This window comes from Oreochromis niloticus, linkage group LG1 (genome assembly GCF_001858045.2).
Source record: "Oreochromis niloticus isolate F11D_XX linkage group LG1, O_niloticus_UMD_NMBU, whole genome shotgun sequence".
Lineage (NCBI taxonomy): Eukaryota > Metazoa > Chordata > Actinopteri > Cichliformes > Cichlidae > Oreochromis > Oreochromis niloticus.
This window is the reverse complement of record NC_031965.2, coordinates 31,477,656-31,502,186: the sequence shown is the minus strand read 5'-3', so window position 1 is coordinate 31,502,186 and position 24,531 is coordinate 31,477,656. Positions and strand designations below refer to the sequence as shown.

General features: G+C 40.0%; 2 protein-coding genes across 5 annotated transcripts in view; both read left to right on the top strand.

The window, feature by feature from the left end:
* The window catches only part of nkd1 (NKD inhibitor of WNT signaling pathway 1), a 32,302-nt gene extending 27,097 nt beyond the window's left edge, over positions 1–5,205 (top strand). Inside the window, exons 9-10 of the mRNA XM_003437544.4 lie at positions 116–243; positions 1,010–5,205. Coding sequence (XP_003437592.1) covers positions 116–243; positions 1,010–1,542 — 661 coding nt within the window. The 3' untranslated portion in view covers positions 1,543–5,205. The remainder of the gene's footprint in view (positions 1–115; positions 244–1,009) is intronic.
* Positions 5,206–14,472: 9,267 nt separating this feature from the next.
* On the top strand, positions 14,473–20,714 carry nod2 (nucleotide-binding oligomerization domain containing 2). Of its 4 annotated transcripts, none has more exons than XM_019360441.2 (11): positions 14,487–14,745; positions 15,043–15,263; positions 16,089–16,215; positions 16,473–18,243; positions 18,395–18,478; positions 18,562–18,645; positions 18,730–18,813; positions 18,888–18,971; positions 19,109–19,192; positions 19,317–19,400; positions 19,639–20,714. In XM_019360441.2, exons 2-11 carry the CDS (start codon positions 15,117–15,119, stop codon positions 19,709–19,711), a joined length of 2,622 nt encoding a protein of 873 aa, XP_019215986.1. In that variant the 5' UTR covers positions 14,487–14,745; positions 15,043–15,116; the 3' UTR covers positions 19,712–20,714. The 4 variants fall into 4 exon arrangements, 2 of the variants coding, with proteins under 2 accessions (XP_019215986.1, XP_003437591.1); XM_003437543.5 differs by having other exon boundaries at positions 15,043–15,602; XR_001224774.3 differs by lacking the exon at positions 19,639–20,714 and having other exon boundaries at positions 14,477–14,745; positions 15,043–15,602; positions 19,083–19,192; positions 19,317–19,382.
* The last annotated feature ends 3,817 nt before the right edge of the window (positions 20,715–24,531 follow it).

Here is a 24,531-nt window from a genome sequence, read left to right as displayed (position 1 = left end):
ACCGTGCCACAGCCTGATCATAAGGAACACTTGTTTTACTTTCTCCAAACATTACCATAGTGAACCTCAGTGGCCCAAACTGCTACCTAATGAGCGGTGCCGCTTGTGTCCACAGGCGCCACCACAGTGACCACCACACCCAGCCTGGCTGCCAGCGCCACTGTGTGGATGAGAACCTGGAACGCAGGAACCACTACTTGGACCTGGCAGGCATCGAAAACTACACGTCCCGCTTCGGAGCCGGTGAGTGGACAGGGGCCAGTGGAAGGGGAGGGGAGGGAGAAATGCAGACGGTGGCCCTTTGAAGCTGCATCCAGGGGCCCTCATTACTGCGGCACCTGCTTGGAGCCATTAGATGGAACTACCAGCCCACTGCGCTCCTCGCCAGTACAAACATCTGGGCTCAGGCAAGCACAATACATCAAGTGTTCAAGGCTAAAGCCCATCAACAGAGTGGGCTGTTGTTAAGTGAAGTATTAAGCATAATGAGCAACAGCCTTGATCTGATGGTTAGTGATGACATGTGATTATTTTAATGTTAGCTCTGTCAGGAAAGTGCTAACAGAGATCTGCTCTCTGTCAAGTTGTTTCAGGGTTATCTGCATGGAGAAAGAACCTGACACGTGGCTGCCAGAATCCTACTGTCAAACCTTAAGTCAAAATTTATTAGAAAGCTGGTCACACAGCATTTTTTTACACTGTGGTTCACTTTACTTTTATCAAATTCTTCTTTTGCCATTTGCCATTGTTAAGATAGCAGAGTTGGAATAGATGGGAAATTTGGGTAAAGAGAGCAGGGGAATGAGATGCCACAGACTGGGAGGTTATACCATTCTCTGCCACACAATATGCTTTCTAAGCACTCGGTCGTTGAGTTGCTCCAGTTTCTCTGATTTTATTACTGAGTTTAAAGGGCCTGTTTCACTTTGAATGTCAGTTCTGTGACCCTATCATAGTTTTTAGTTGTTTGCAGTTGTTTAAAATAAACATTTTTGTCTCTCCTTCACAGCCCCTGCTGCAGAGATGACTAAAGCAGAGCCTCAGGCCAGGTCATCTAACCAGACTCGTTCTCGCTCCCATGAACCAGAAAATGGTCACTCCCATTCCCATCACCGCCGCTTACAGACTGTTGTGGACACCGTTGCTCCAGACAACCTCCACTCTGCCCGGCCGCGAGGCCAAGACTCAGGGAAACATGCCCTCCGTTCTCCAAAGACACACAGCCGTACACCTCCTGCTCAGATCAATGGCAGAGTCATGAGGAGCCGAGGTATTCCCCCTCCTCCAGCTCTACCCAGTCAGACTCCTCCTCATCAGTCTACAGCTCCGTACCGCAAACACAAGCAACGGTCCAAAGAGAGCCAGGGCTACCGAGCCTTAGGCCCTCTGCCAGCACCTGGGCCAGTGGTGGAGAAGGAGCAGGTGAGGGACCTACCTAGCGTGCTGCTCTATGAGGGGGGTCTGGCACAAGTTGTGCAGCGGCATGAGCATCACCATCACCATGAACACCATCACCACTACCACCATTTTTACCAGTCCTGAATTTCCATCCTGCCTGGAACAGCTCAGCACTCCTGTAAGGCCACAAAACCCATCCCGGTCAGCAGACACAGAGTGCAGGCTGCTCCCTCCTAAGATTCTGGGCAGTTACCCATGCAGTGGCATGCTGATAGACATTGAGGTGGAGAGGAGGATCATGGGACGGGTGCACATGCTGACATGTTGTTAATCAGTATTATTAAAGAGGTTGCCAAACATGGAGAAGGTTGGGTATGCAGCAGGAGGCCACAGTACAGTAATATAAGACTAAGGAGCTTGAGGGTGGGGGGTTGAGAGGAAGCAAAGAGGAGCTGCTCACTTGTTGCTCTTGCCCTGGTTCTCTGCTCCTCTACTGGATGAACTGTACAACTCCAAACCAGCACCACAATCCTTCCAGACCACTAAGCCAAAAGGTTTTCAAGGAAAAGAGGGACAAGAGGAAGAGTGACATTAAGATGAAAACATATGAAGGAATTTAAGTGATTGCAGAGCAGGGCACAGTGTGTGTGTGTGTGTGAGAGAGCGAAATTTTGTGTGAATGCGTGGGTAAACAAAGGTCTGCGTGTGTGTGTCTGAGTGTCACAACACTGGTGTCTGCTGAAAACCACTTGAAGTGCACTCGTTTGTGTGTGAGTATTTAATGTAGGCTGTAGAGATGATTATGAAGATTCTGATTTAAGCATACAACGCCCCGTCAGCAAAAATGGGAAGGAAAATGTTGAAATGTTTTAAAGTGAAAAAGAAGACCGATCCTAAATCCGCTGCTACCTCTAATTTTATCCTAATTGTTGTTGTAAAGGTGACTTTGACTAAGTATTCAGAGGTTATTTTCAATGTACTTAAACATTTTTGTCACAATCTGCAGTACTGAAATGTCGAATAGCTCCTTACATTTATTAACTAACATTTTCTGTACATAAAGTAAATATTGTTGTCAATTTTATAAGCTTTATTGATAATGTGATATCTTTGTATTCACTATCTGAAGCTCTGTGTTTTCCTTCACAACTGCATTTTTATTAAGACCACTAGCAGCCTCATTTTTTCTATTAAACTCTGTTAGTGATCCAGCATCACACACTCCTTCACACTGACTTTCAACTCTCACCCAAATGTAACCTGTAATTATGGCAAGTGACTAAAATCCCAACCCTCAACAGTGCTGTTCAGAAGCTCGTACTCATGACACAAGCAAAACTGAGTTGCCAGTGTTTTTAAAATTTTATCTTGTTTTATGTTATGTCTTGTGATTTTTTCAGACGGCAGTTAGCTTTTAGAATATATCTGGTGTAAAGATCTCGATGCACTCCAAGAAGCTCTTTCTTTATTTAAATATTCAAAATGTTAGAGATAAATCACATAGTGGAATGTTTGCATAAATTGAAACCTTGTTACCAGCATGAGGTGGGTGTGTTCATTCATCACTGTGCAGCGTGGCCTTTAACAAGACTTTTTTGCAGTTTATTATTTATGCAGCAAAAATGCTTTGCTGAGCATGCATGTAATATTTCCGAAGTATTGTGTTTCAGCTATTAGCAGAGACACATATTCACACTTCCAGAATTTGTCCACAGTTTTGCGCACTCTGGTTTTCTGTCTCCAAGTCTAGTTCTTTCCCCAATTGGTAGCAGCTTTGTCATCCTTGCCCAGGGTCACACGGCTTCTCCTTCTGTTTCCATGGCATCTTCCTGTCCCTCAGCTGTCAGCAGGTCTTTCACCGTGCCGCCATGTGGCCTCAGCGCTCAGCCAACAAGGCTCTGTTTGTGGTGCTCTTTCAGCTGTCTCATTCCTCTGGTGCTGGATAACACAGGGCCCTGCAGTCTCAACTGGAGCCATAACTCACCGCTCACTGCTGCTGTCCTGCCAGCACCGGGGACTGTCTATTCATATTGTCCCCGGATGCCCGAGGGGACTAGCATCACCATACCTGTGCCATCTCAGCTCTGACAGAAGCAGTGAACTACTAGCTGCTGGTATGAGGGTGTTGATTTCCTTAATTCTAGGTAAGCACTTTTCAGTGTCACACTGAAAAATGTTTGCCTCTGTGCAGCTGTAGTTTTCTGTGTTTAAGTGCCTTGTGCAAAGGAAATCTACTCCATTCAGAGGAAGTGAGTTTTCACCATATGGCTTTTGAAAATCAGGCTTCAGGGCTCATAATTGTCCACACTGTATCCACTTGAAGTACACTGAAAGGATTGTGTTTGATTGTCTTAGTTTGTTGTAAGGGTGTGTGTGTGTGATTGTAATACACAGGAATGCAGCGTATGCCAGTCTTGCCCTTAGCCCTGTGTTGTTGCCTCACAGCTGTAGCCTGTCTTCAGCAGAGGCACCGGTCAGGCGGGCCATCTCGTGGGACCTGGTGGCAATGACGGCCTCATTTTCAGGCGGGGGTCACAGCTGTGCTCCATGCCTTAGCTTCCTCACCTCTTACTGTTTTTCCCAGATAAAAAGTCACTTTTACTGGAGCCCTCTCAACACTGTAGGTTTGTAGATACTAGTTTCCAAATACGAGTGTGAAAATGGTTCTCCTGTGGTAATGGACAGTGAGCAGGCGACTGTAGGGTGGTCTAATTTGTCATGGTGGACGAGGGCTTCTGAAGGAATTTGAGTGAGTCAGACCCAAAGCCAGGTTGGAGTTTTTAAATTTCTTTTAACCCAGAGAGTGTTTGACTGAACACACAGAGCTCTCCCTTCATTTGAATGTTTTTAATGCCCTGATTCACATTCATAGACTAACCTTCACTAAAAACCTCAAATGTTCTTGATAGCGTGTGCCTCAACAGCATTTGTTAAGGGTTGGGAAAGCAATTGCTTTTCTGGTTTGTTGAGCAGACTTTCTTAGAGGGAGCGTACCTCAACCTCTAAGAAAACCTTGTGTTCTCACAACCTCCCTCTCTAACCAGCACTGTTGCTATCTCTATTGTTTCTTGGTTTCTTGTATCACACCAAGGTAACAGAGTTATATTTTGTGAGGAAGAAAACTCAGATTTTTTGTTGTTGTTGTTGTTTGGTTTTTTTTAGCAGCCAAGTCCTCAGCTGTTCCTCAAAATCTAACAAAATGTATTTTTTATTGCTCTGTTTGGCAGATTGTTATGTGGGCATGAGTGTAACATGAATTTCAATGTATGAATGCCGCTTCTCAGACATAACATTTTAATCTGCGTCACACAAACTGCTTTTGATGCGCCCACTTTGGTCCTGTTGAACTGTCAGTATTCTGAGTCACAGTAGTATCTAATGCACCAGTAATTTGCTTTATAAGATTTATGTATCATCATTGTTTTTAACCTGATGTATATATTGGACTGCAGAAAGGTTAAACCAGCATCATATAGAAAGATAGGGTTTATTTATAGTTAAATAACTATCAAGCTATTTCACTTTCCTGCTGTCCCATAGTATCCACAGTGACTGTCCCACTTATCTGGAAGGAAATCTGTCTCTTCACCCACAGAGATATACACTTTCATTTGCTGTTTGCTGTAAACCTGTTTAGCTCTAGCTGTCTTCTCCCATCTTCCATGGTCATCTAATGTTTTTTTTTCCATTTTCATGACATTTAGTTCATATTAGATTGTATTTGATTAATTGCTTTATTTATTTGATAGCAGATCTGTGCCAAGGGAAAATACCCTTTTATTAAAGTATGAACCTGTTCCTATTAAACTGCATGACTTCTGGAGTTACTTAAGAATATTTTCTGTCTAATGTTTTTAAAATTATGCACAGGACAGTATGGAAAGCTGTGTCAATTTCCTCTTCTTTTGACTACATGTCAGATTCCGTTGAAACTATACCAATGTCTTCATTAAGTAGTCATTAAGCACTCATAAAAACTTAACACTTTGTCTTATGTACACTTTGTGCATTGAAATGTAAGAAACCAGTTGGGATGTATAGATATGTTTTTTTTGTTTGTTCTTTTTCTCAGTGTATATAGATTGCTACTACTCTTCCTCCTCCATAGTGATACACAATTTCTGTAGACTGTAAAAACTGTAGATTGTATCTATATCCCTATAGATACAATCTACATAACTGTGTACCTCCTAGGGGAAATTACTGGACCTCAAGGTAACTGCATGTCAAAATATCTATGGTCAAAATACTAAACCCTGAGTTACCCCCAGTATAGCCATCAAAGTGTGTCTGAAGTAGTGTGAATACTAGATTTTTAAAAAGCGCTTGTATGAGAGTGTGTGCGTGTAATTGGGTGAATGAGGGTTGGAGTAAATAGTGTGTTGAATGGTCAATGAGAATGAAAAAGCACAATATAATCACCAGCCCTCCATCCATGTTCAGAAAAGGTAAAATGCATATATTACCAAGGTGCTATAATGCGCATATACAAAAACAAAATAGTCGAATGATTTAATGTTACTCTAATTTTAGGTTCTAGTTTCTTTACTTCTAGTGAGAACCCACACAAACACAGGGAGAACATGAAAACTCCACACAGAAAGGCCACAGCCAGGGCTGAACTCAGGATCTTCTGTGGTGTGGTGGTTAGCACCACACCACCATGCAGCCCTGTTAAATTCAGAATTGAATTTTAAATCCCTCTGCTCACATTCAAAGTCTTGAATAATCAGGCCCCATCACATCTTAAAGCGCTCAGTTCCATATTGTCTCAATAGACTGCTTCTAATTAATTCAATATCTCCTGTAATTTGCTCTTCTTTTTGGTGGATTGACTTTTTTTTTATTTTCCAAGAATTAAACTGGACTGATGAAAAAGGGTGTGGGTGAAATGTATACAGTAAATCCTCCACTCCACTGTATCTTAACTGGTGGTGTCACAGAGGGCTCCCAAATCGGGCTGACCACAGACAGCTGCTCACCATGCCACACTCTCGACATGTACACGCACTTTCATCTGCAGCTTAGCAGCTTATCTCTGGTCGTGGCAACTGCAGAGAGTCTGCCTCTTGGCAATGTGATACGGCTTCCTCTCACGAACATGGCTATTTGTGTGAGCGAGCCAGTGTAACCTGCAGAACTTGTATGTATCATCATTACAAATGGTTTCTATCCTAAAACAGCTTACCAGGTTACTGTTACTACTGCTTCAAAGATTGGCTATTAAAAGCATCAGACATCCAATCAGAGGTAAGTAGTAAGTGGTTACAGTTGTTACAGTGTGATCACTTAAATATTTTCAGTAAAGAGTGAGCTATGTCTAGCTTTAACTACATAAAACATACAACAGAAATACTTTTTGTTTTTAGATGGAAACATATATTTAGTTATGTTATGAATTATGAAGCTAATTTTCGGCTTATGTTTAACATGTTTCCTGCGTAAGGTTAAGGAGGAAAAACATACATAGGAACATATACATAACAGTATTTGTTTTTTTTGCTTTGTTCTATCAGTTAATGAACTGATTTTTTTTTCTTTTATATTTTGAACTCAGATGTTTGCAGCCATCAACAGATCACACGAAAAGTTTTAACCTTCCAAGTGTTAAGATTTTGAGAAATCTCCACATGGTCATCCATTTATATCAGATGCACTTTTAAAGTCACCACCTGAGATAAGACAGGCTTACTTGTACTTATTCTAGTGATTTTTAAAATTCAAAGATGGAAGGGAAAGTATAGTCCTGGCCTGAGGTGTATCATTAGGTGCATACAAACTAAAGAAACTCTCTCGAACTCAAAGCGGTCATCCTCTGAAAGCAATTCTGAAGTATAATAAAGAGCTTAATAGTTCCTGCAGAGCTGTAGTTTGTTAGCCACAAGCTTTTAATCACATTGTATACAGATAAAAATTTCTGAAGTGATTTAAAGATTATGTAAGTGAGCATCACGGACAGCATCGCTCATCATAAACAGAAATCTTTTGTGAGATCCTGGCAAAGCTAATGAATGCCATAATTGCTCTGTGTAAAGATGTCTTGCTGTATTGTCCATGACTAATGAAAACCAAGAGAGAAGAGGAATCAGCAAAAGAAACACCAGCTGACCATTTTTGACTGAAGCTTTCAGGCCCTTTATTAAAATTCACAAACCACCAACTGCAATTTAATCTAAACATGTGAATTTCAGACTGGGTTCACAGATGGATGTTTCGTTACATGAACCCTGAAATTCTTTTCGTCCTTTTTGCAGCAATCTCAAAAGAAGAAGAAGAAGAAGTGTTCAAAAACTTACAGTCCGTACATCTACATTGCGAGTCTCAGATGCCATATAGCTGAAAGGGCCATTTCTTACTGTATCCTACTGCATCATCTTTTCTCTGTAGCCTGGCATGAGGCTGCTTCTTCTTTTATTCTGACATTTTCTTCTTCTTCTTTTTTTTTTTTACTGACTTTGATCTCCACTCCTTTCAACTCTTCACATATGTTGGTAATAGCCTTGGTGTTCATGGAGATTTTCTCCTCCAGTGCAGAGCAACGGTTGGATAATGCATTCACGCCTTTTGAAATGACGGCACTGGAGACAGTGTCCTTCTTCCCATCTGTAAGCCTGTCTCTGCTGCTCAATCTCTTTGGTTCAGGACACTTCATAAGTGTGGCAGGTAAAAGTGTTAAGGACTACTGACTGTTCATTTCAACTTTGTTAACCTCTACAGATCTGAACATCCATGATTTTTTGCCACTTCATGAAGAATTGTAACTGAAATGAACTGAATTAATACCTCTGTGTATTATGTTACATAAACAATAAAACATTTTCAAAGAACCCCCCCCCCAAAAAAAGCACCACCATCTGTCCAAGTATATAAAAATACAACAAATGAAGGTTGTTAAAACTTGAAATTGCAGTGTCATTGCAGTGAGGGCTATCACCATTTCTCAGCTCATTTTTAGTTGACAAGCAGATCTAGATATGCTTTTCCACATGCAATGACTTCCCCTTTTTATTGCGCTCTCATTGTTCTTCTTCAACTGATTTATCATCCAGCCAAGCAAAATAAATATGTGGTCTTACATTTGCCACCTTTGTTCTTTTGCAGTTCTTTTTCTTTTTCTTTCTTTCTTTATTTATAAGCTCGTTAATACAGACGGACATTATTTTTTTTCATTTTACAGTGCTGCCCACTGTGCTTTTTATGAAACTCTTGCTTCTTCTGTTGAGCGCAATAATTGCCCTGCTGTTAAAAAAAGGCTTTGGATTCACTCACATGTGCTGGACTACTATCATGTGACTTCCAAAAAAAGCCATACTTGAAACAGATATGATTATATCATTATTCTTAGCTTGGCCGATATGGGCTTTGTGTCATATGACAATAGGAAATATAAGATTTTTTTCATTGTGAGATGCAATCCAGATGTCTAGTTTGCTAACAGTTTTTTTTAAACAACTAGCAACTTGTTATTGTCTGCAAGCAGTCATAGCAAAAATTATGCAAGGTGTCAGGCGATATCAGTATTGATTTCCATTAATACTAATTGGCAAGTTGTAATGAACTCTAGTTGTCCTTTTTTGGATGAGTAACTGCTGAGCTTATGAGGTGCTTCAAAAAGTCTGGCTGTTGGGTAAATTAAGATAAATTACAGTAAAGGATAGGAAAGTCTAACAACCAGATTCATTACATTTTCATCCACCTGAAAAGTTTTTTTTGTGCTGTGAAACCATAATGTTATAAATCAGTTATTATTATTATTATTGTTAATAGTAATAGTAGTAGCATTTTATTAATTGCTACAGTTACAATCAGGTCTTCTCTATCCTTGAATGAGAAAGATCTGACTTGCCATATGCTGTGCAAACTCGTGTGCTGATATGAGTTTAAAGTCCAGTTAATATAAATAGTCGATATAAATACGTGCAAGTGATGTAGAGGTACTGATGGATGGAAGGTCAGCTTCTGGTTTACACCATATATAGAAAGTCTGAGCATGTGGCACAGTGTCAGTTATACATACACTCTACTAACAGCAATTACAGTTAACAATTACCAAGAAAAGCAGCTTACAGAAGAAAATAAAGAGCTGCACTCTCTCAGCACTGCACATCATAGAGGTATTTAAGTGTGCTGTTGGCTAAGAGGATATTATTCAAAGTGACAGTTGCTTAGTGTAATTAAAGGTGAGGAGCTCAGCACAGTAGAGTATACTTCCTAATAGTGACACAGTGACTTTTCTAAACCTTGATTATTTTTTATGTTTAGTTTAATGTCATTACTGAGATAATAACCATGTGTGTGGTTATTCCATATTTAAGGCTATGAAGAGTCTGGTGATTGTCATGGAAAAAAAATCCACATTAGCTGGGACTATAATAGGATAAACAGCTGCTGTGAATGTGTACTGTGTTATATTTGAGTTGTTGGGAGACATGGGTTACAAGGAATGGTCTTTTTGGATAGAAATAAACCCCGTCTCTGTGATACCACTGGCAAGACGCAATGATATTGACTTAAATATGGGGAAATGAGAGGCTGCCATAATATGTCCTCTGTGCTTTGTTTCCAGCAGATAGGCAAAAAGCTTTGAAGTGTGGATTGGCACAGCAGGGTGCTAGCTTCTGTAAAGGGAAGATGCTAAACGCTAAAGGATGAGAAGGACATGAGGTAGTCTATTACCAATAAAGGAGCAAAGAGGGGGGAAAAGGCAAATCCAATGATAATGTACATCTGTTCCAGTGAATTTATGAGCTTTGAACATTTTTTCATGTGGGATAAGTGGATCCTTTTTCTTACAGAATCTCAGAACTTCAAAGCAGATTTGCTTTGGATAATGCAAATGATCGGAATATGCCGGTCCCAGCCTCCTCAAGAGCATGAAAAGAAAAAGGGGAAATAGAGAATTAAAGCTAATTGGCATGGCAGTCTTTTATGTGTCTAAAGAAGGGCAAAAATAAAACACTTCAATTATTGTCAAGTTCATTCAATTAGGAAACAAGCTGACAAAGTGTTAAAGTTCAGTGTGACTGACCCAGAACTCATTTTCATTAAATGCCACTTTTCATTTTGGACAATTCCTTTGTTATAGCTGATGAAATCATAATTAGAAGGATTTAATTCACCCTATAATTACTAAGATGGCAATGACTTTGTTTAGCTCTGGTGCTGTGGTGGCTCGTATATAGGACTGAAAGTTATTTTTCCACTAGTCCAATATTTTCCACTTCTTATATATCATACCTCCAGAACAATGTGAGCATTTTAAGCAAACACAATCTGTTTATTAAGTTACTATTATGTTATTTAGTATTGGGTATAAAAAAAAATAAAACATCAACAAACAAGGATCACAGTTTAATTATGTCTTGTATATTCTGATCCCTATGTTTTTTTAAAACTTGGTCAAATGAATGGTAAGTAAAGAACAATACATCCTTTATTTTTCCTTTGCAAGGTAAAAGAGATTGTGAGGCTATACAGTGAGTCCATTTTTGAAAAGCTAAAATAGATTGTTTTGCATCTACAGGAATCTATAGTATGCATGAGAGGTTTAATTTAGGAAGAGGATCCAGGATATGGATATGTAGCCTGATCTTTGCAGTTTCACTGCATGAACTGATGTAATAACGCAGAGAGCAAAGTTTGGCCATTTTACATACATTTATATCCAAACTCAGTCTTTATCAGCTTTAACTTATGAATTAAATAGCTCACCATAAGATATAAACCCCGCCACAACAACATAAAAGGCAGCAGCGTGTTCCTTTTCAGTACATTCTGCAAATTGCACTGTCCAACTTTTTCAAAGTCCAAATCTGCTGTCTGGACTTCCAGAGGCTGACTCCAGACTTCTCGAGATAGCAAATGAATAAAACAAGGCTCCAGAAAGTTGCATTGGTTTTTAGTAGATCATTGGAGCTCTTTCTTTTTGCAACATCAAAGGCAGACGCAGCTCTTTGATGTGGCAGCATGCTGTTTAAGGTACAGACTGAATGGAGAGGTGTCAAGCTGCAAGGTGCCTCTGTAGTTTACGTTGAGTGCTGCAGAGAGCTGCAGATGAAAGGCGCAAACAGAGTTTGATAATGAATGTCCAACAAGTAGGACCCATCTCAGACAGCGCACACTCAGCAGGGTGCTTGCGCTAACCTTGAGCGCAGCACCCTAAACCTCGGGCAGATGCCGGAGACCAGACTCCTTCAACTTGGCTGCTCCTGCAAAAAGGGAGCTCTCAGATGTGAGCTTTAATCTTCCTGTCAATTAAATCCTGATTGACACACACACCCATACACACATCATCATGGACACATGCTCCTTTTAACCAGTCAGCTCTGAAAGCGACGCCATCCACTTCCTCTGCTGAATACTTGTCTTTCTGGCTTGAAGAGGCTATTTCTAATTATACATAAATCCTTCCAATATAAAAGGCATTTTTTGTCTTATATCCATGCATGCTGCAGTAGTTGTCCTCCAACTTTAACTTTATAAACTGAATGAGGTAATTCACTCAGCCATTCTCTCAGTGGAAAGCAATATTACAGCATGTCAATATACCATACACTCAGCTTTTTAACCTGCAATACCACAGATAATATGGCTGCCTTGTTTTTTTAGTTTGCAACCTGTTAAAATAAAGGTTTTACTGCTTGTGTAAACAAGCATACTGGGAAGAATGCTTTTTTTTGCATCACTGGTTTGGAGTTCTCTGTATTTTTATTAAAACATCTCTAATATTCCATCTTATTTATGTTTCCTATTATGCTTAGGAGTTATGGGAACTGATCTCTGAAACAACTATTCAAATTTTAATTATAAAAGAGATATGACTGTTTTTCAAAGTCTTTTTGACAAAGTGCCACTATAATTTTACTAACCTGCTAAGGAAGCACTATCTGATACAAACACATAAACTGTTAGCTGATTGAATTTAAGTCAATACATGTAGTTTTTAACAATAATGCAAATCGGTGTGCTCATGTTTGTGGTGTCATTGTACCGAATTTCCCTGACAGTGATCAATTACAGCTTCTGATTATTTGACTGTTTGATTTTGTCATATCATGTTATGTTATTTTTTTTTTGCAATATAGTTCTTTCAAAGTTCACTACATATGTTCTAAAAACAAGCACACTTTGTGTAACTGTAAGACTACACTAAAATGAGACATGACGGCTTGCTTCTGGGAGTTCTGAATCTCTGGTAAAGCAATCAGTACACAAACAGCCCATCAGTGCACCTGGCTTAACACTGAGCTCACAACATGTGCTTTTGATATCTGCACAGAAAGAATGCACAGTGATAAAATGGCTGCAGCCAAAGTATTCCATCTCTGTTACGAGAGTGAGAAGGATCCAGCCCTGAGCTGCACTCTTACTCATAGACATACAGTTTAAAGCTGATTTACTGGATGAGGTTATTTAGTGCTGGGTGGATCAAGACTTAACATTCATGTCCAATAAAGTCCAAGATAGGGATTAGATCCTGTGGTTCAAGGGTAATTTGATGTAATTTGCGATTTCAGGCTTGTCATGAAAAATAAATAAATAAATAACATACACAAACACACACACACACACATACAGAGGAAGACAGCCAGAGTGATAGATGTAGCTATACTGAATGATAGCGACATCAGGAAGAAAGAACATGTGAAGCTGAAGAAGTACCAAGTGCTAAGAGAAGAACTCAAGAAGATGTGGAGGATGAAGGCAACAGTAGTCTTAGTGGCAATCCCAGCATTTGGTGGCATGACCACCAAGCTAGGTGAGTGGCTCCAGCAGATCCCAGGAACAACATCTCTGTCCAGAAGAGCGCAGTCCCAGGAACAGCTATGATACTGCGCAGGACCATCAAGCTCCCAGGCCTCTGGTAGAGGACCTGTGCTCGAAGGATAAAGACTGCCCAAGGAGATTTTTTTTTATATATATAGAGTTGTCTTTAAAGTGATTGAGCAACAAAACTGTTCCTAATAATATAAAAATAATAATAATAATGAAGAATATTATATAGCCCAAACAAATGAAGTGGAGTTACATATTTTTCCTGCAATAAAAAAAGTGTTTGGAACTGTCTCCAAACAGAGCACAGAAATACAGCTATGTCTTTTGGGACCGTGTGTGTATTTTATTTTTTTATTTTCGACATTTTTTTTACCCTTTTTCTTATGTGTTGAAACTTCTCTCGACCCCCTGCTGTGATTTGGATAACAGAACTCCACCTTAAAGCTTCAAGTAAGATGCCTGACAGAGAGCACTCTGCATTACACTCCCCTTGGTGGAGTTGCCTGTTTTCAGACAAGAAGAACAAGAAAAAGAAGAAGAGAAACTCCCGTTTGAAAGTTTTACTCCAGTTTGTCTTTGATTACTCCTGCCCTTGAGTGTTTGAGGATTTTCTCGAACAGGGCACAGCGAACACACACAATAAGCTAATCATGTTACTCAGGAGGGAGCTGTAATAATGAAAATGATAAATATATGACTGCCCGAAAAGCCACTCTCGCACCTATTTTATCTCAGCTTCAAAGAATGCAGAGGGAGTAAGGAGCATTATGTGCGGTTTTAGGGTTGGGTTTTTTTGAAGTTTAGATCAGATGCACAGCATGACGCCTAGACTGCAGGTTCTCAGTTTCTGTTCTAACATTGTAAAACTGATACCGTAGCAAAATGATTCCCTACAACCTCTTTATGAATCTGCTGGGGTTTTCTGCTTGATTTCTAATTAAACCGCAGTATCTTGTGCCCACAGACACAGTTAGAGCTCTGATTGAATTGATTCGAAGAAGACAGCTTTAGTGATACTAAAAGAAACTGTTAAAAGTGGAAAATCTCTGCCGACACCATGTTGTTTTCTTATGCAATAGTTCCATCAAGTGGTTACAACACCAAACTGCGACGAGGATGGAAATACCTAGGACCCGTAAAAGTTTCCGTCACTTTCTTTAAAAAAAGAAAGAAAAAAAACCCACCCAAAATTACCCTTTCTATTCAACCTTCTGCATTTTTAAAAGCTGCAGTTCCTCTTTGTGGTCTGAAGTATGCAGTATCTTGCAAACAAGACAAGAGGATGTGGAAGTCTCAGTGAAATATAAGCGCTTGAGTGTGGCAAGCTATATTTAACCACCCTTAAATATCAAGTCACCATTGTTTGCTCTGTTTGGAAAACACCAGGGAAGTTGAGCATTGCGTCTATGCCACATCTCCGCCTGTATTTAGTTTCCATATTATGGGAGGGACTTGGAAGCAGAGCAAGTTTCACTTTCAGCTGCAGAACAGGGAAGCGGTAGGACCCTATAATTCTACAGCGGCTCTGTTCGTATGACAGAGGGAGGAAAGAAAGCCATGTTCCCATTAAATGTAAGTGTTCTTTTTTGTGGTTTTATTTTGTGTTACTTGCGTCTGCAATTGAGGTCGCGTAGTCGACTATTCTGTACTTGTACATGTTTTAAAGGGACCTGCAACACATTTGATGTGTATGTAATGGTAGCCATATATTCTTTTCATTCTGTTTTAACTTTTTGTTATGGCTTAACAGAAAGACGCACAAAATGACATGTACTGCTGTATGGTATTCAAAACAGAGTTAGAAAAGAAAGAAGGAAGCTCTAGTTGGCCCATAGTAACATGATGACATTTGGCCATTTGCTGTGACAGGTTTTCACACCACAAGAAGCAGAAGTAACCACAAACTGAATGTCCCTGAGCATGGGCACTGATATGGACAAAGAATGCTTGCCGAGGAACTAGTGCTTAAACAAAGGACGAAGATACTGCATGCACTGTGCAGCAGTGGGTCAGCAGAACATCTGGAGAGAGTTCTGGATATACTGCTTGCCAAGGGGGCGCTCATATGGGAGGACTACCAGAACATACAGGTACCAGGAAGAACACTATATACCAATGCAAGACAGCTGCTTGATCTGGTCTATACAAAGGGTGTGGACACATGTGGGCTCTTTCTAGCTGCTCTCAAACTGGCCTTGCCTGAAGCACAGGCAGTGGGGCTCTCCTTCTCTGAATCCTGCTCAAATCTACAAGAAAACGATGAATGTCAGAGCACTTCTAATCAAACTCTTCTGGCTCAACGACCAAGCCTTGTCCACAAGCTTCAGGGCTGTGTTGATGGTGTTCTAGCAGCTCTGCTGGATTCAGGTCACTTTTCTTCAGCTGATTGTGATGAAGTGCGGTTACCTATATATACTCCCACCCAACAGGTACTGTAAGCACCTGAACGTCACATTGTTAAAATGTGGTTTGACAACTTTATACAGTTGTTCTTTACCTTTAAACTGTCTTGGAATGAAGCTTGTCATTATTTCTGCATTCCTGATACTTAGATGTCATACAGGCAGACGTGCTGGGGTATTTTTGTTACTTTTTGTGTTACTTTATCAGTCAATACTATTACTTTAAATAGATCTGATACTATTCTGATATTCCTGAGTAATTATACAAGTAATATAAAATAATACAAAGAAAACTGGTAAACATATCTTGCTGCCTTTGTATAGATCCAGGCAAGGTTTTTACCACTTGCTGCCTGTCTTTGTGCTAAGCTAAGCAAGGTAAAGCTCTTTCTGCTGTTGCATTATTAGATTATGAATATGTAAGTTGGTCTTTTATCTAACTCCGCAACAATCCAAATAACTGTCAAAAATAAACTTTTTATTATTTTCATCCATGTCCATGTGATCAATCAGGCAAGGCGTCTGCTTGACCATGTCAGATCCAGAGGTGATTTAGCAGCATCGGTTCTCCTGCAGTACATTCATCAAAAACAAGAACCTGGATTGCCACTTAACCAGAGGGAACTGACTCCTCCCAAAGGTCTGTTACTGTCAAAAGCAATGTTTAAAATCGCAGAAATATATATCGTTTTTATGAGTAAAGCTATCCTTGATCACCCTCATAGGAAAAATGCCCCAAATACAGAAGGTTTCTGGTTATGCTTTGAAAATACAAAATTGGCAGGCATGCCAAGATCAGTTATGCATGTTCCAGATTTGACCAAAGATATACAGGATGTATGAAATGATGACTGGTTCACTCATTCCATCTTTTCTTCACAAATTTTTCTTTCACAGAGTTTTTAAAGTACCAGAAGAAGCTGAGCAGTTCTGTGTCTGCTCAAGCCTGCTTTCTCAGTACTTATGCGGGAACTAGCCATATGTCTCTCGATGACATTTACACTGATGGCCAGCTGGAACTAGCCGAAGTTAATGCCCATGGACCTTTGGGATTGGAAGACATCGTTGGTTTGGTGGGTATAGTGAATGAGGAGGCAGACACAGTGCTAGTATCCGGGGAGGCAGGCAGTGGAAAAAGCACCCTTCTCCAGAGGCTGCACTTGCTTTGGGCTCGAGGGGTAGCCCTTCAAGACTTTCTCCTTCTATTTCCATTCAGCTGTCGCAGGTTGAATTCAGAGCACAATGAACTGTCAGTCCAGGAGTTGTTGTTTCAGCACTGCTGCTGGCCAGACCGGAACCAAGAAGAAATTTTCCAGTTCATCTTGGACCACCCACATCAAATCCTGTTCACTTTTGATGGCCTGGATGAGCTCAAGCAGAGCTTTACAGATGAGCACAGAGTTTGCTGCCCCACCCAGCGTGCACCTGTTCATGTATTATTGTTCAACTTAATCCAGGGTTCCCTCATGAAGGGGGTGCAGAAAGTGGTCACTAGCCGTTCAGAAGCAGTGAGCCCATTGTTAAAGAAGCACCTACGCAAAGAGGTTGTCCTGAAAGGGTTTTCCCCAACTGGGATTGACAGTTTTGTACGGAAACATCACAGGGACCCTACTGTAGCTGCTAAGGTTTTAGAGTCAATGCAGGCGAACACAGCTTTACTTGGACTATGTCACAGTCCAGTTCTCTGCTGGATAGTTTCACAGTGCCATAAGGAGCTGCTGGGCTGTGGAGAAGGCAGCCCCAAAACAATTACAGATGTTTACCTGATGATCTTACAGCACTTTCTCCAGCACCAAAGTCCTCTGAAGAGCACCATGGGTTTAGGCTGGCTACAGGAGCACCTAAAAACAGTCCTTCTTCTTGGACAGCTTGCTTTTGAGGGGATAACATCCACCTGTTATATTTTTTCAGGTACAGACCTAGAAGCATGCGGTGTAACTGAAAAGGATATCTGCATGGTTTTTCTGATAAAAAGCAAAGATATGTCCTCTACTCACTCCAAATGCTATGAATTCAGTCATGTGACATTGCAATGTTTCTTTGCTGCTCTCTTCATTGTTTTGTCAAGTAACACTAACCGTTCAGTTATCCCAAAACTCTTTGAGCTAGAGAACAGGGAGACAGGTCTGACACGTGTCTGCTTTACAGCCTGCTTGCCTTCCAGTGATCAACAACAGCAAGCTTCAGAGAAGGAAAGTAAAGCAGCAGAGACACCAAATCTGCAAATCACAGCCATGTTTGTGTCTGGACTATTGTCCCAGCGCCATCAAAATCTGTGGCTCCACTGCTGCCCCAGTGCTGCAGTGGAGAAAAAGGCCAGACAGGTGGCAAGATGCCTTTCCAAAGGCATTCAGAAACACTTTAGGTCCATTCCCCAACCTGTACAAGGGGAAAAGAAGAGCATGCATGCAATGCCGGACTTTGTGTGGCTTATAAAATGCCTCTATGAGATGCAGGAGAGTCGGATAGCTAAAGATGCTATGAGCAAGCTGGAGGTGGACCATTTGAAATTGACATACTGTAATATCGGACCTGTAGAGTGCACGGCGCTTGCTTATGTGCTCCAGCACTTAAGAAATCCTGTAGGCCTCCAGCTGGACAACAACTCTGTGGGTGATGTTGGAGTGGAACAGCTTCTTCCCTGCATGCACATTTGCAATTCCCTTTAGTAAGTGGAAATTATACATTTTTCTTTTGTTAAATTTCCTTGGTTAATAGATTGAACGCCAATTCATTAGAGTGAACAAACTCTCCCTAACTGCTTTCACTGTAAGAGAGGAACAACTTTTATTCTGAAATGCATATTGTTCCTTCCTTAGCCTCAGAAATAACAACATTACAGATGAGGGCATCCGCAAACTGATTGCTAAAGTCATCCAGTGTGACAGCTTTCAGAAAATTGCGTATGTATTATCAAGGTGATTAATACTGCAAGTTAAATAAAATTTTATCAGTTAATTTTCAAAATCTTTTTGTTTCTTTCCAGGCTCTTCAACAACAAATTAACTGATGCTTGCATGCAGGATTTTTCTTATTTATTGAAGACCAAGCAGGTCTTCATTTCTTTAAGGTCAGCGTTTGTCATCAAATGTGACTCTACTGTTGGATTTTACCAATGACCAAAAGATTAACAAATAACCTTCTTCTCTTCAAGGCTAGGCAACAATAACATAACAGCAGAAGGAGCAAAGCAGCTGGCAGAGGGACTGAAAGCCAATCAAACCTTGGCGTACTTAGGGTAAGTGTTTCCCATAAAATTTCATGTTTCATTGTTGATGAATTTTCATTTACAGTATTTCTTTGCATTTCCAGGTTATGGGGCAATAGGATAGGTGATGCAGGAACTGAGGCCCTTGCTAGTAGTCTTGAGAGAAGCAACTCTCTGGTGTGGCTAAGGTAAGATTTGCAATAATTCTGGAACATGTTTGCTTGACTTTCACATTATGAAAACCATGAAAGTGTTATTTACATGATATGTTAGGATGTTTTATCTGTTGTTTTTGAAAGCGCATGTCAGCACATTTTGCTTACAGCCTGGTAGGCAATGGTGTAGGGAGTGCAGGAGCATGTGCCCTCGCTAATCTCATCAGGAAGAGCACATCACTGCAGGAACTTTGGTAAGTGTTAGACACAAGTTGTATGCAAGTTGTATGCAAATTACCAATAGCTGGCTGGTTTGATGGTAACCACTGCTTGCACAGCAGTGCTTAAAATGCTCCACCCTCTTATTTCCTGTTAAAGGTTGACAGAAAACTGCATAACCAGAACGGGGGTGGAATGTCTGATTCAAGCCCTTAAACACAATACACATGTGACATCAGTATGGTATGTAATGCTCACCAAGCCTGACACTCATGAATACAAAGTTTCCTACATTCTTTAGAGCAGGCACTTTTGGACTGTTTGCATCCAGACAAGTTGTTTGTCAGTTTCAGTGCCAAGAAAAATGCTAAAAAAAAATGCATCAGTTTGGTGTAAGCTAGACTATTCTTTTTCTTTGTTTTTGTTCCCATGTCTCCTGTTCATTTATTTACTACTACTACTGTCTCTTCTTATATTATAGGTTAAGAAACAATGATCTCAGTTTGGAGGATGCAGAAGAAATGAAGCAACTGGAATCAAGACTGATCTTCTGATTTGTATTGCACTGGCAAAAGACTGTACTTTGCAAGAAAATGTATTTTATTTATTACAGGAATAGTTTCTACTTATATTTGAGATTTAAAATGTGTGTAATAGGGTTTTTTCTTTTATTTGGATCAGTGTTTTTTCAAGGTTGCAAAATACATACACCTCTTTATTGGGTTTTTATAGGTGGAAGTGGTGTGGCATTGCTTTATACCATAACAAATACTACCTTTTACATCACCAACACAACTTCTACTACTCATAGTAACAGCAGAAGTGTTATTTTTATTTTTTGTTTCTTTATTTTATTTTGTTGTAGTTAGTGGAAAGAGGTGTGACATTTTACTACAGAATGTAAGACTGTATAGTCTGTGGTTACCGTTATGGAAGAGTTGTAACACCTTCATATCCTTCAGTCAGAAACAACTACACATGTACAGTTACATTGTCTTAAGGGTTACAAAAAAGGTTACATTTGAAGTTTGCAGAGAAGGGCAGAGGCAAATATGTTGTTTTGGAGTGGAAAAAAAAGAAAATCAATTTTCTGTATCAGATCAGATGTATGTTTTTACTATACTGAGCTTAAATGTCTGGGAGATTTACAAAGAGTATTCTTACAGTCCAAACGAGTATTCTCAAAGTCCTTGTTGTGCAAGTTAAAAGTAGAAATTACTGACATTACAAGTTTCAATTTTTGTTTATTAAAACTTATCACAGCAGAAAAGTTTATAGAGCACATTTTGTTGTATGTTTCTTTTCTGGTTGTTTGCTTTAGGAATGAGTTTACAACTCTGTGGAATGTTTGATGGAAATTGGGTGTATTCTGTTTTACACTATATACTATATTTTTGCTGTCTATGTTACCTGTTTTTGTCATGTGTGTAAACTGGTTTCTATTTTCTGTCTTTTAATATAATGCTCATTAAGCAGATGTGTAATTAAAAAAACATCCTATACAAAGAAAATTCCCATTCTGCAGTTAATCCTGATTGAATAAATGCAGCTCAAGTACTTGTGGACTAGTCAATACAAATGCATTTTTTTTTTTAGTTCAAATCAGCAACAATATATATGCATGAAGAGTAGGGCTGCCACAAACGATTATTTTGATAGTCGACTAGTCACCGATTATTTTTGCGATTAGTCGACTAATCAGATCATGCATCCATTGGACGTAAAATGTACACCTGAAAATATGTTAAACGTTTATTTTGTGACCCAGAAAGAATAATAATTGTAATATTAAAACTAACTAGCTGCCGCCATTGTTGACAACTGCGCTGGGCCGCGCTATGAATTCTGGAACACAGTTTCTTCTTCTTCGGGGTTTAACGGCAGCTGGCATCCTTGTACATGCAGTGCTGCCATCTTCTGTTTCAGTCCGTTATTACACTCTTAAATACTACTACTTATTCCTGCGTCTTTTGGGATCTTACAAAGCTTCAAACGACGCGTCGACTATTAAATTAGTCGTCGACGATTTTAATAGTCGACGTAATCGTGACTAGTCGACTAATCGTGGCAGCCCTAATGAAGAGTGATAGGGAGGGAAAAAGGTATAACAGTGAATCTCTACAGCCATCTGTAAACCTTTGCGAAAGCTGTGTTTCAGAGACAGCTGCATTTGAACCAGTGATTTTGGGCATCTTGTCAAAAATGATGAAATTTTGAAAACAGAAAAATACTGTCAGATTTAAAATAATGTATTGCAGTGATCACACGCCAATGATTCCAAGCACATTGCCAGTGCAGTAAAAGCATACCTAGATAGAATAACACAGAATGGAACACCAGTCATGGATTGGCCTTCCCAGAGCCCAGACATCAACACTACTGAAGCATTGAGGGATCATCTTGACACAGAATTGAACAAAAGGCAGCCAACGTCCAAAGAAGAGCTTTAAATGTCCTTCAAGAAGCCTGGAGAATTATTCCAGAAGACTGCTTAAAGAAACTACAAGAAATCTGCCTCAGAGAGTTGAGCTTTTACTAATTGTACAAACAAAAGTAGTCATGCTGTATAGGTTAGTCATTTTCTTTAAAAAATCAATGGGCACAATACTGTGAATAATAATAGTTGAAACTGTTTGAGTAATTCTATATTTTAGAAATATAGCAACAAGTAGAAAGTCCAAAAAGCAATGAATATAAAAAAAAGCCATAACTGGAGCTCGAACTACTGATCTTGCAACTGAGACATGCTTTTCACCCTAAGATGACATGATAAGCAAAATATCTTTAATGGTATGATCTAAGAGTTGTATCTTATTTTGGTTACTGTTTCATGAACATAGTCCCCAGACAGTAGTGCAAACACTTGAAATTGCAGCAGCACATCATTCCCCCTTTGTCTTATAGAAGATGCTGAAAAAAGAAATGTAGATTTAGGTCACATACTGAACAAACTTGATAAGAGAAAGCATATGATAGGGTGCCAAGAGCTGTGGTACTGTATGAGAAAGTCAGCAGTGGCCAAGAAGTATGTATGAGGACAATAAGACACTAATGAGGTGTGCGGTAGATGTGTTTAAGGTTGGGGTGGCAATCAATCAATCAATCAATCAATCAATCAATTTATTCATAAGCACATTTAAAAACAACACAGGTTGAAGTAGAAGTAAGATAGAATTTGTGTGTGAATGAGAGAGAGACGTGTAAATATGAAGATGCTAGGAGCAGAGATACTGAAGATAGATGAGTTTAAATAGCTGGGGTCCACCATTCAAAGAAATGCACAGTGCACAAGAGAAATGGAGAAAAAAGCGTATGCAGGCTGGAGTGGGTGGAGATGAGAGTCGGTGTGAGCGATAGTAGCAAGAATGAAAGGGACGATTTACGAAGTGATAGTGAGACCTGCTATTATGTATGGTTTGGAGATGGTGGCAATAACAAAAAGGCAGAGGGCAGAGCTGAAGATGTTAAGATTTTCATTGGGGGAGAACAGAATGGACAAGATTAGAAATTAGTAGGTCAGAGGGACAGCACAGGGTTGACCAGTTTAGATAAAAAGTTAAAGAGCAAAGGTTTGAACATGTGCAAAGGATGTCAAAGATGGAGCTGTCAAGCAGGAGTAAAAAAAGAAGACTAAGGAGAAGATTCATGGATGTATAGAAGGAGGACATGCAGAGAGTTGTGTGTGACAGAGCAAGATGCAAGGGATAAGGTAAGATGGAGCCAGATGATCCACTGTGAGAACCCCTAAAGCAGGGGTCTGCAACCTTTTACACCCAAAGAGCCACTTGGACCCGGTTTCCACGCAAAAGAAAACACTGGGAGCCGCAAATACTTTTTGACATCTAAAATGAAGATAACACTGTATATATTGTTTTTTACCTTTGTGCTTTGTGTGAACAACTAAGGTGTGTTGCTTATGAAATCCATGAAGTGCTACAGAGAAAATTACATTTTATTTACGTAATTAACACATTTTGAACTCTTAAAGAAATATAACAAAAGGAAAGACACCCAGCTGAACTAAAATGATCCACGTAGCAAACAAAAACTGTTGTCAGCTGCCACCCTTATATCGCCTTTGGGCTGTTGGAGCCTTGACCTGACTCTTAAAAAATAATTGGAAAAAAGCACTATGCTGCTGAAAAATGAAAAATAGATATTTGCAAAATTCTGCCTAAATATGTATTTTACCTGGTTAACGCGTGCGGCGGGGCGTGGTTTGCAGCGCCGCTGCAGGGGAGGCGGACGCACCTGAGCGACACCCGCAATCACGCCTCGCCGCCTTTACGTCTGCGCTATCTGTGCTGTTGTGTTGTTGGTGGTCTATGTCGGGCTGTGAGCTGAAAAGCTACAGCCGGCTGTATGCGTACAGCAACCGTGTGTGAAAAGTGCTCAATAAAGAGGTGCTCAAAAGCGTGTTCATGGAAACATCGTCGGGTCTGCCGTGATATGTTTACAATGGGACTTCTGCTCCTGAACCTCTGTGCACAGAGTCCGCAAATCGGGGATATACGAAGTCAGTTTACTCACGGTGTTTGTCTTTATCATAGTTCACGGTGGAGAACAGCTGCTGACATAATGTGGATCCGAAGATCCATAATTGACCTACCTGGGGTTGAAAGTCTCGATAAATGCACGGCGTTTCGGCGGGTATACCGGCTTCCGCGAGTGTGACTCTTATTTTGAGCGATGAAAAAAATAATAGAATATAATTTTATTTTTATATTTCAAAATCACAACAATCTTCCAATTTAGAACTACGAGTTAAAAAGAACTAACATAAATAAAATACACTTCAGCTAAATACTTCTAATTTATTTTCCCAAACCACGCGGAGCCGCAGTATAAGGACAAAAGAGCCGCATGCGGCTCCGGAGCCGCGGGTTGCCGACCCCTGCCCTAAAGGGTGCAGCCCAAAGAACAAGAAGAAGAAATTTCACTGGACCACTTGGGGAGGCTGTATTGTCTCGGAAAACTTTGACACTTTAAATTTTAGAACATATAACGAACCCGTTTGGTTATACTGAGAAAATTACAAATGATCTCCAGCATTTGAGACTGAGAACCTTCACAGACAGATCTCCAACAATTTTATACTTAAGTACATGTTACTATTAATAATATCAATCTTCTTACTCTTAGGCCATATTTTATTTTATACCCATTCTTTAATTTCATAATTATAGTGTAAAATTGCTTCTATTTGAATAAATATTTCTGAACTGCCTGCAGCTGATGAGCATCATCTGCCTTGGAAGCCGCACTCCAACCTAACTACGCTTTCTGCCGTCCGTGGGAAAACCCCAGAAAGTGGGACTTGGTTATTGACAAAACAAACAGCGAATCAGCGTTTTAGAAAGAAACGACTAACCAA

Bases quoted from the DNA above. Each gene is read 5' to 3' on its own strand.
- nod2 (XM_003437543.5), top strand. From the start codon at position 15,117: ATGCTTGCCGAGGAACTAGTGCTTAAACAAAGGACGAAGATACTGCAT. The intron at 18,479-18,561 runs GTATGTATTATC...GTTTCTTTCCAG, and splicing joins GACAGCTTTCAGAAAATTGC to GCTCTTCAACAACAAATTAA. The intron at 18,972-19,108 runs GTAAGATTTGCA...TTTTGCTTACAG, and splicing joins AACTCTCTGGTGTGGCTAAG to CCTGGTAGGCAATGGTGTAG.